We start from the raw sequence: 12,229 nt of genomic DNA on the forward strand, positions 1-12,229 counted from the left end.
AGAAATAAATAATTATGGACTAAAGTTTTTAAGATTTATCATATGAATATGATTTTTCAAACAAACTACAATATCATTAGCTTTTGAAATCTTCAAATCTAAGAACAAAGCTGAGCAAAATATCAGTGAAAATTGTTTTTCTCTCAATATATCGGGTAGATGGTCAAAACTTTTTTGTTTTTCTATCATTTTGTTTCTTTATATGACTGCTTCACCATATGTGAAAATAAGAAAATTTAAATATACAAAGGCTACAAAGCATATAAAAGTAACTAATATTCCATAAAAAATTAAGAAAAATAGAGGAAATTCAAGTTAGCCAATATTTGTTTTAGTTAGATTATTTATCTCAGTTTGATAGTATCACCTGATAAATCCTGTAACATAGGGCCCAAGTGGTATCATCTTTTTATGCAAAATGCATATAGAATATGTTTATTCACCAATCAAGGGCCCTCAGGGGGCATATACATAGTACATATAAATATTATTAAAGTATATTGTAATATGAAAGAATATAAACCATATCTATCATGAGGGTACAAATGAAAGATGTACAATACCACGAGTAGGATACTCATGAAAATGCAAGATTTGCAACATAATCACAATAGTCTGAAACTGGATCCAAAATATTGAGTAGGAAAAAAACTGAAGGAAGATAAAGATATTGACAATAATAGCAGTATGCTAATACATGTATATGGTGTGGCTTGAATACAGAGGGCACCAGGGGACTGACTATGCCTCTGCATAGTCAATCTTACTGACACACCTGTACCCTAAGTATTCAAGACACTCATTCAGAATCATTTAGGTGATGTTTTGAAATAGAAGTATGTACAAATATCATGACTGGCAACAGTAATTTTAAGCTCACCTCAACGAAGTTGGGGGAGCCTATGTAATACCCTCGGCGTTGGTGGCGGCGTCCCAGGTTAAAGTTTTTGGAACAGATTTTTTTTCAAGTACTTCTATGCCCTATATCAATCAGAGGTGCATGGAGGATGCCTCTAGTGTGTTTTTTTATTGTACCAGTCAAGGTTTCAGATGCTGCAATTTCAGCTAAAGAATGAAAGTTTTTGGAGTAGATCTCATTTCCGAGTAACTATAAGTCCTATATTGACCAAACTTGCATGGATGATAAAACTAAGATGCAGACTACCAGGCTTGCTTCAGATGCTGGATCTGACCTACATTTTCTGGATGAGTGACAAGGTTAAAGTTTTTGGAGCAGATCTCATTTCCGAGTAACTATAAGCCCTATATTGACCAAACTTGATTGGATGATACATCTAAGGATGCACACTACTGGACTTGCTTCAGATGCTGGATCTGACCTACATTTTATGGATGAATGACCAGGTTAAAGTTTTTGGAGCAGGTCCATTGCTAAGAAACTATAAGGCCTATCTGAACCAAACTTGCATGGATGATGCATCAAGAGATGAACACTTTCAAACTTGCTTTGGATGCTGGATTTGACCTGTATTTTCTGGATGAGTGACTTATTTAATGTTTTTAGACAAGTCCATTCCCAAGTAACTGCAAGCCCTATCAGACCAAAATTGCAAAAATGTTGCATCTATTGATGCACACTACTAGATTATTAGTTTAGTGTTGGACTTTGCCTTACTTAAAGACAACATTCGATGAGGTGAGGTCTGTAATCTCTGATTATCTATGTTTGATTCTTAACATCAAGGAAAAAATAATCACCTTGACCTGACCTTGCTCCTAATATAAAATGGTCAACTTTCATCTAATTGATACCATCACATAGTGATATTGTCTCTTGAATCTGTAGAAATTTCATTAATTTTTAAAAACAATAAATATGAGAAGAATCCCTCCTTAAACTATGTAACTCAATCTTATTGGGTGTTTTTTCATTCTTTGAAATTAGAGATATTTTAATTGATGGTAATAATTATAAATAGCAAATACGGGCTTGATTTTCTAGATTCTTCTGTGAGTTTTCTCCTTTGTTATATAGAACATGCTTTGTTTTGTTCCTTCCATGGTGATATGAACAGTTGCAGAAATTCATAACGAAACTTCTGCAAATTTGAGTTATTGGCTGTTTTCATAGAGTGCAGTTATTTACATTCACAATGACTGCTTGGTGTAGCTTTGGACATCGTCAGAAGAATTCAATCAATACTTGTCATGCTTATGCTGTATAGTTTACTGTGCAAACACTCAGAGGCACATGATCATATCTGGCATTGCTCCATCGCATTAAACTTATAATCGGCATATACGACTATATGATATAATTTTGGACTATTTATGTGACATTTGAATAATGTGAAATCAAGCAGAGACCACAATGTAGACTTATAATTTGACTACTTATTTGCAATTTTTAAAAGATCGGATTCGCTTAAAAATGTTGTTGTAACACAGGGGTCTGTTCCCCTAATAATAATATAATTTTCAATTAAGAGTATACGATTGTATGTAGGATCAGCATTCTTTTACAAATTACTAGGGTAGATAGACTTTAAATTGCATTAAAACATTGCAAGGAAGTTTTTGAATATATTGGGAGATTAAACATGCACTCAAAATCCATTTCCCTGTGTCATTTGCTGAAATTAAGTATATATATTGTGGAATTCCCAGTATTTTGCATCAACCATGAATTGTCATGGTTGAAATTTGTTTGAAACAGCTAATTCAAGGACAGATGATACAAACAAAATATGGATATCTGGATTGATATATATTTTTGGACCTAGCTATTTTGATTGTAAATGATGCAAATCTTAAATTTCTAAAATATTAAGAAATTGTAAACTTAATTTCTTTGATGTTCAAAATGCCACCTTTTTGGTATCATCCTTAGTTATAAATTTATACAACGTTAACTTTTTATCATTTGATATGACATTATTGTGATTTAACCTTGAATGAAAAATTAAATTCTATGAATTTAAATTATTCATTTTATACTTAAATATTTGCATCACCTAAATTGTTATTTTCATGATTTTTGAAAAAAAAGTTTGTTTGTATCATCTATTCTTAAATTAATCTTTGCTTACATCAAAATATATGTGAAAAAAATAATGCAACTGGATTTAGATAAAACTCACTGGGAAGTTCATATGTTTTTATATACAATATACATGCATATACGTTTACAATGTACATTTGTTTAAAGAGGCATCTATATATAATTTGTAATCTTGGAGAAATAGTTAACCATATTGAATGTTATCATGAATTGAGTGATTCATTTTTCATAGAAACAGTATAAGTTTATTGTGTTTTGATTTCAGTTTCCAGATTTGTTATGTCGAATTCAAATATCATTGAGATTGTTACTTGTAGTGTAACATTTGGTGGTGTTTGTTAGGATTTTATTGGCAAGCTGTTCTTGTTTACTTAGATGCATTCCACAGAAAGTGCAGATAAACTAGTGTCACTGTGAATATCGAGGAGTGTAACAAAGACTAAAGATACTTCTGAATATTGACTGTATGTGCACTTGATATTTTAGTGGGACTTTCAAATATAGTATACATGATACAGTCAAACCTTGTTTTCTGGAACTTGATGGGACCGAGAAAAAAAAACCCATTGTCAACCGAGGCAAAGTTGAGGTTGACAATGATTTTCTTTGAATGTTACCCTCAACTACATGCAATATTAAAATGTTTGTTACAAATACATATCAAAATTAAATTTACTCACATAGATTTGACTCGGTCAAAATTTTTTTTTTTTATTTTACCCGTCATCAGGTAATGTTGACAGTTGCTACATTTTCTCATGCTGGATCAGGGCTTGGTTTCATGATCCAAATGTTTCTAGGGTATCAGATTCAACTAATTTACATGAAAGTATATGATTATTTTTCACTAATACACTAATACTATAGTTAAATTAGTATGAAGCTCCACCCAACTGTTGACAGCTAGGTGATACAATAGTAGTATGCCAGCAAACTATATTAACTCCCCCCAAAACTTCTCTAAGTGGCTGATGTCAAAAGTTAACCATATACAATGAAAAAAATTTTATTTTTAATTACATACCATAATCTCTTTTTTTTGTTGTTGTTGTTGGAAAGGGGGGGGGGGGGGCATTAATGCAAGTTAATTTTACTAGGAATTTTAAGCAAAAAATATGTTGTTTTTTTTTTTTTATGAAGTGGAAATCAGAGATAAAAAATTAAATATTAAACATATATAGTAATATTTAGTATTTTGTGAATGTGCCATACAATGTTTGACATATGTTTATGCTAAACTATTTTGAAAATAATCACTCTCTCAGTACCCAAACAGTACACAACACCAAATAGGGCCTGTACAAGTCAATTTACAGTGAATTGGCTGTTTGACTAAATCAAATAAATGGCTTTTTCTCTGATTTATCTAAGTGTCCACTTTGATAATATTTCCTTTTAGTGATAGATGTTTGGGAAAAACATACCTGGAAATAATTAGCTATAATGTAAAAATATGAAAGATGCATAATGTATTTAGCTCATTTTTGAAGTTTGAAGTTTTGATTGTTATGAAATTGCCATTTTTTTTGTTTTGTTTTAACATAGGTGAATAGTTTTGAGACAATATTTCTCTCTCATCTCACAAGTTATTGAATATGAATTTATTTTATTATGCAATTGATAAGCTTAAACCTGGTGCACATTTTAGAAATTTACCAAGTGACTTGTGGTTGCATATCTCTTAATTATGGCATCTCTGAGTGGTATGGTCTGTCAGAAAGAACAGATCAATAGCTTATATGTAGATAACAAAGGGAAACGGAATTACGTGCTTTACTGGGTCGATGGCGATACCATGCTTCTTATTGATCAGTGCGGGGGAAGATCATCGGAAAATTGAGAGCAATATGGCCTTAGAGGCTCTTCTTCTTTTAATTCTCATGTTGCATCGCTTGCACACCCCCACGTAGATAAATGCACTGGCTATCATTAAACTGTAGACTGATGCAGTTTTTTTTTAAGGATCAAATTATGTATGCATGTATACCTGCATTATCTATTTTATGATATATTTCTGCATAACTAGATATGTTGTGTTAATTTATGAAAGACTCGATATTCAAAGTTTAGATAATAATTAAAATCAACTCAGCTATTTGCTTTCAACTTGACCATGTTTTCTTTTCCTGTCTGTTAGAAATTGGATGATAAAACTGCACCCCCTGTCAACAATCCACCAACTGTAAGTGTCGATTGGCTGTTGTATTTACTGAAGTCAATTCTCATTGGTCATTGTGATCATCATAACCTTTCATGCCCATCAACATTTAACAAAAGTGAAATATTTAATTCAATTAAAAAAAAAAAAGAAATAATGTAATGCTAACATTCATGTAGAGTGTATAATATATCTTATCAAACTTAGATTTAAGGTTACATGTATTTTTGAGTTTGCAATTCTATTGTAGCATTTTTTTTTTTTGGAGCTGAAACTAATCCAAAAGTAGATGTTATTTCATTTCCATTTAAACATTTAACACATCCAGTTATCAACTGCATGCATATTTTTTTATAACATTTATGCTTTCTTTATAAACATGGGTACATGATTGTGTGTTTGTTTGTCTGATGTGGCATGTTCAAGTTCTAATGAAACTTTTGTGTTCAGCTGTTTGAGTCAGGGATGTAAAAACTCAGCTATCCATGGACAGGATGCATTATAGATACTTCATCATGTAAAACCACATGCTCTGCTAAAGTTTTTGCTTTGGGAACAAAGCAGTGAAATGTGTGACATTTAGAATTAAGAAATTGGGGTGAAAATTCTTACATCAATTTTGAGGGAACAAATGTTGTAATTGTTGTCAGTTCTATGCATGAAACTTAAGATAAATTAAAGTTCAGTGGGAGATATGTCACAGGTAAAAGTCATTAGATGCAAAGACAATTAGGAGAATGACATATAGTTTTATGTGTGATTTGTAGTGAAGTGCAAATAGTTTTTTGGTAATTTTTTTCTGTGCATGAGAAGGGTTTCTTCAATGTTTTGCAGTACAGTGTATTTGTGTTTGATGTAAAGTTAGGTATATGCATTTGTTATAGGGAATTGGGATTCTTACTTAAGTTTCTTTGATATAGAACATGTAAAGTTAATTCTTTGATTATTCTTATTTTGAAAATATCTGATCTGTGAAAATATCTACCATATTGTCATGTCAAGACTTTAAAAAATCCTTCAATGATTAGAGTGTAATTTATGAGAAAGCTTCTAGGTAGTATGGTAATAAACTTGATTATTGCAAATATGGATGTAAAGTAATGGCATCCCTGTTTTTCATGAAGTCATTCTGTGTACCCCAAAATAAGGAAATACCTGTATTATTAAAGGTAATTTGGTTGTCATTAGTAGTTTATTAACCATTTTATTCTGTAACACATATTAGAGATTCGGATTGAAATGTGAAACAATTAAGCTAGGAAGTAAATATTTATTCACTGTTGAAGAAAGGCATTCAAATTTACTTTAAAAGATGGACACAAATTTGAGACACTTAACAAAATTGTCAGCCATATCAATTGAAAAGTACTAATTATATGATGTGTAACTTATGTAAACATTAACTATCTAATAGAAAGTTAGGATTTGAGTGGGAATTAGGATCACCAAGGGAATAGTAGGTGGGGGAGGATGACAGTTTATTAACTTGTCCCTAATAAAATATTCACTGTCACATAAAAGCTGAAGCACTTATCACCTCCCACACTGAATGTCAGGCACTGAACAGACACATAATACCAGAATCGTGAAGGTAAAAGTACCAATAAAGTGTACAGAAGTAATCGTTTTACAAGCCAAGTGACATTTCATGGAAAGTAGCCTTCTGAGTTCTGAAGATGTTCAAGTGCTTGAATATTGATTGAGGAAATTAAGATTGTCCCATCTGCTTTCCTTTTTTTTTTTGGTGGAATTGAACTTATTTGGAAAGTCTATTGACATTACCTAGAATTTATCAACATTATTTTGTTATATGATGAGTATAATAGAAATGTGTTTTATCTATTAATTTACAGAATTTATAAAAACACACAAATGTTCACATTTACAGTACATTATATTAAAGCAATTCATTTGATTCTCTTCATGTTGGAGTCTAATACTTTGTATTTCACATTCATGCATTTATTTATAAAATCCATGGTCAGAGAGTTTGATTATTAATAATTACGTCTGTTGCATCATATCAAATTTTGTTTACTTTCCAGCTGATGCAAAACGGTTGACTTTTATGCAATAGAAAATATTTTGATGTCAATTCAGTTACACACATTTACCAATTCTGTATTTACAGACTGTGTGGTCCTGTAATCTTTGTCGCAAGAAGCAGGATCTTCTAGCAAAAACGGGAGCTTGGTACCATGGGGGGATGGCTAAACCAGTCCAACTTGGCCTAGACACCCAAACAGAAAGCGACACAGCCTCCATCAAGGCAGAAATTAGTCCTCCAAATGAAAAACGACCAAAAATCTATGAAAAGAAAGCAGATGGTACCATATCTGGATCCGACAAAGAAAATATAAAATCAGGACCCAGAGGACCACACCCTCATCCAAAGGAGGGCATTAGGAGACAGACATCATTGGATACAGGAAGTTCACAACATAGTCGTGGAAGACTTAATGAACAGTATGCCTTGACTCCGGAAGATGGTGAGAAGTTTCGTGAACATGGACAAGTGACAGAGCGTGGAAGAAATCGTGATCGCTCTCCTGCTTCTAGAAGACATTATAGTGAAACAAGGCTGTCAGAGACAGATAGAAGATTTGCTCAAGAATTCCGACATGGTGATAGACTTGGTAGGGGGGAGGGTACATCACGCTCCAGGGATCCGTCGAGGGAACGGGGACCACGAGATGACATGAAGAGGGGACGTGATACTCACCCTGATAAACGAGTACGAGATGGACCCAGAGATCTAAGGTGGTAGACAGATTACATATTTTTATAATGATTTTTACATCAAAGCTTAATGAGAATTTAAAAAGTTAAAGAAGTTTCCTCTATTAACAAGTGCTCCAATTATTTACGAGTGAAATGAATCCATTTCCTCTTTTAAATTAATTTATTTTAAAACATATCATTTCATATTTAAATGATTATCAGGGGAAAAAAAATAAAATTGTAATTTAAAAAATCATTTACCAAAATGAAGTCTCCTTTTCCAAACATGCTGTAAACCAACTATTATTCAAGTCATCTTTTGTTAGCGAATCTTCAGTTTGAAATCAATCCGCGACGATTAATTTTCACGACTGATGAAACATTTTCAATCTGTGAATGCAAAGCAAAATTAACAAAGCAGCAATTGATATTTGTGGGTTAAAGAAGATTGCGAAATTCATGGATTTTTCTCGCATGCGAATAAAAGTTGGTTTTCAGTATTCTGTAGTTTTCTTTAAAAAAGATTTTGGGTCAAAGTGATGATTCTGTTCCGATATTTAGCAGAATTCTGCTAATTTAAATCCAAGAATCTGATAACAAGTATTTCCAATTTCTTTGTACTTTCTATTTTTGCAGTGATCCGTTTCCATTTTTGTCTGGGTGAAAATTCAAATTGTTTAGTCCTTGTTTTGATCTAGTCAGCATCATCCAGACATTTGCTTTTATCTCCAAGTAAGGTTACCACAAACGTATGGATGATTCAGACTTCCTTACAATGGCTTGGCGGTTTATTCAGCCAGGTCAGGAAGTAAAATTAGAAGAAACTGTCACACTTTAATTCTTGACACTCATTTAATTAAACCTACTTAAGGCTCGCTAAAGTCAATATTTCGGCAGCCCCTAGACCCCAACCTATATTTCAGATATTTTGGACAATTCACAGAATCATCACTGGGGTCAGAATAAATGTGACTGAAGTACAAATCCTAATGGAATAGGAGTTCAGTAATTTCTGCAGCTTGAAATTTTTGGCTTAAATTTTCATACTTTCAATTTTTGTGGCAATCAATACATCTGTTTTAATGAAGATACAGGATTTAATATTTTTGTTTTATACCCCCTTTGAGATAGGGGGCATATTGCTTTACATCTGTCATAGGTCAGTCTTTTGGTATGTTGGTCAGTCGGAAGACCAAGTGTTGTTTGTTCAATATCGAGAGAACTTTTATTTGACAGACATCAAACTTTGTACACTGGTACCCCCCTGAAGAGTAGATGATCCCTTTTGATTTTGAGGTCACAAGGACAAAGGGTCAAACTACTCAGTTCAATCTCTTGAGAACCCTTTGTTTGATAGAGATCAAACTTGGTACAATTGAACATAAATATTTCAAATACCATGGATATGTCAAGGTCACTTGGAAGTCTTAACTATTCTGTCTTTTAATGTATTTTAACCTCATTATCTCGATTTGTCGGATATCTCAAAGTTTAAATTCCATCCCATTGAGTTTTGGATAACGAAGGTTGACTGTACATGTACTTGGTTCCCCTTAAGGAGTACATGTAGATAACCCCTATTGAGTTTGAGGTCACAAGGTTAAGGGTCAAACAAGACATTAGAATCTATTAACTGTTCAATATATTCTGAACACTTTGCTTGACAGGCATGTAACTTGATACACTAGTTGTCCTTTAGGAGAAGATGACCCCTATATTTTTTAAGCCACAAGGTCAAAGAGGACAAAAGGAAATTGTTGGCCACTCGTATCTTGAGAACTCTAAGCTTCAAAGACATCATACTTGGTACACCCAAGTGTCCCCCATTGCTATGTAACTTGTTTCAACTATGGCTTAGCACTGATATATAGCACATTATGGTGTAAATCATTGACCAAACAGATAGTTATAAACCCAGTTGTGGCAGATCAAGTGCGAGAGTGTGAGTAAAAATAGCCAAATCAATATAATGCTGCACTTATAATGACCAAGTCTTATGATTTCCCTTGATGCAGTTTATAGCTCCATGGCTTCTTTCTAAGAATGGAGTCAATCCCAAACATTGATTATAGTCTTGCAAGAAAAAAATATATATCACGATCATTTCATTTTCGTGTGGTTTATTTATTTACAAAGACACCTTGGGGAAAGGAGGGGCAGGAGTGTTTACATTATATGGTTTGGATTTTGTGTCTCATTAAATCCTAAAATATATTATTTCAAAAAAAAAAAAAAAAAAAAAAAAATCGTGGAAAATTTTCTTGTACATGTAATTAAAGGAGACTGATTAGAAAGACACACAATATTTAGGATTGGCAGGTTTCATATTTGGCTACTAAAGAAAAGCACTGAGAAGATGAAATAGAGTCTTTTGATTATGTATGTTGATGAGAACAGATCCCTTGTGGTTTTTTATCACATCAATGAATGGAAAAATAGTTTGAAGAAAAAAATTTAAATAGACTAGTAATGTGCTGCCTTTTATACCTGTGCAATTCTGTGTGCAGTCTGTAATAAGATTGATTTTTAAGGTTAAAGCAACTGTTTCTCCTGGCACCTTTTTCCCTCAGATCAATATTCAGCATTTGTCTAATGCCACTGAAAAAAACTGCAGCAAAAACAAATTACAGAACATTGGGGAATTATGATCAAACATTCTGTGTATTTCCTACCATAAACTAATGTCTAAATGTGGTCAAAAAGTGGAAATGATAATACAGATATGTGTATATATTTTGCATTCAATTCTTTAGAACTAAAAAAACCCACCCATTTCAGTATAAGTTTTATTCAAATGCATTAGACAGTAATTTAATGTACATGCACTTTTTAATTTGTCCATGTTCAGTTTACTACTTTCAAGCTATGCATACATTTGTTTAAAATGACCCTGTTTTGAAGATTTTAGAAGAAAAATAGAAAGATAAATGATAGAAAGAAAACATAAGATAGACAAGATTTTATTGATGAAAATGCCATTATATACATTAGAGTGAACATCCTTAACAATAACAATTCAATGTTATATACATGTAAAGAAACACAGATATGGTTAATACTTACAAGTATAGTTTCAGTGACTGCTTAGGAAAAGTAGCTGGATGGTGACACTTGTGAGCGTGAAACATACATGTTTTTAAACCTGTTTCTACCCAAGGGAATCTCTGCAATGGTGTTGTCCTTACTTTCTGACAATTTGTTTAGCTTCTACATATAGCTAGGGATCATGATGCCACTAAACTGCTTCTTAATTTTCCTTTTTCCAGTGATCACCAGTACTTTGGCTTGGACAGAAAAAATACATTATCTACCAAATATTTTTCTCTGGACCACACTATATGCAAAGTTGCAGACCATACTACCGGTACTTTTTTCTTTTTTAATGATTTTCAACATAGTATATATACATTTACAGAGATGAAAGACATCGTGACCCTCATCGAAGTGAGCATGACATAGTCTATAAACGTAGCAAAGACCCTGATCACTACAGACAGTCTCCGGTGGAAGGCATAAAAGGCCATGACTATGCAGACAAAGAGACAATACGTGGCTCACGAGAGCATGTAGACATGTTAGATGGTGAAAAAAGACGAACAAGGGATTCTTCTCTCTCAAAAGTCAACAATATGCAAGCTCCCTCGTCAGGGAAACTGGATAGAAGTGGAAGTGGCCGATTGTCACGACCAGAGCGAACTCCCAATGTTAGTTCTAGTCGTAGATCCCCAACTACATCTGAAAGAGAGAAGGGGAAGGAGGGACTAGACATGTATCACGGAGAGTCTCCTTCACCGCGATCACCAAGTGTATCCTCGCGTCACAAAATGAGAAATGTGTCCCCTACAGTGAAGGATGAGAGTGGGCGTGCAAACAATGGAGCCTACAGTTACAGTGTCTCCTCACACCTGGACCCCAGTGCTGCCGCGGGAAGAAACTTAACCAAGAACAATAACAATAATAGTCGCAAGAAAATGGAGAACCTGAGGGCAGACTCCCTCAGCTCTGACCCCTCAGACTGTGCAAGGCCTCCCCCACCTAAACCCCACAAACATCGCAAGGGGAACAAAAAACAGAGACAGCACTCACTCAGTAGCTCCGACGATGAAATTAGATCCACCCCTGAGAATTCCAGTTATGAAGGAGAGGAGGAGAGTGAAAGCATTGTTAGTGAAAAAGGTGGGTACTCTGTAGTTTTCTAGTTGAGTTTAATGAAAGATCAAATTAATTTGTTTAAATTTCGTGATTTGATTTACACCCTCAACATGATTATTCACAAGCCGATTACTTTTCCTGGGTACTTAAATGGATACAGTATAAAATACATAATT

The 12,229-nt window shown here is 33.5% G+C and overlaps 1 protein-coding gene across 5 annotated transcripts in view; it reads left to right on the forward strand.

The window, feature by feature from the left end:
- The window catches only part of LOC133189223 (regulating synaptic membrane exocytosis protein 1-like), a 44,226-nt gene that overhangs the window by 9,302 nt on the left and 22,695 nt on the right, over positions 1-12,229 (forward strand). For 4 of the 5 annotated variants that reach the window (XM_061324649.1, XM_061324628.1, XM_061324635.1 and 1 more), the window contains exons 3-5: positions 5,160-5,204; positions 7,312-7,940; positions 11,317-12,077. In XM_061324649.1, coding sequence (XP_061180633.1) covers positions 5,160-5,204; positions 7,312-7,940; positions 11,317-12,077 — 1,435 coding nt within the window. The remainder of the gene's footprint in view (positions 1-5,159; positions 5,205-7,311; positions 7,941-11,316; positions 12,078-12,229) is intronic. The other variant, XM_061324642.1, reaches the window with a different exon arrangement.

This window comes from Saccostrea echinata, unplaced genomic scaffold, assembly GCF_033153115.1.
Source record: "Saccostrea echinata isolate AGI-Se365-2 ecotype Australia unplaced genomic scaffold, CSIRO_AGI_Sech_v1 ptg000001l, whole genome shotgun sequence".
NCBI classification, from domain to species: domain Eukaryota; kingdom Metazoa; phylum Mollusca; class Bivalvia; order Ostreida; family Ostreidae; genus Saccostrea; species Saccostrea echinata.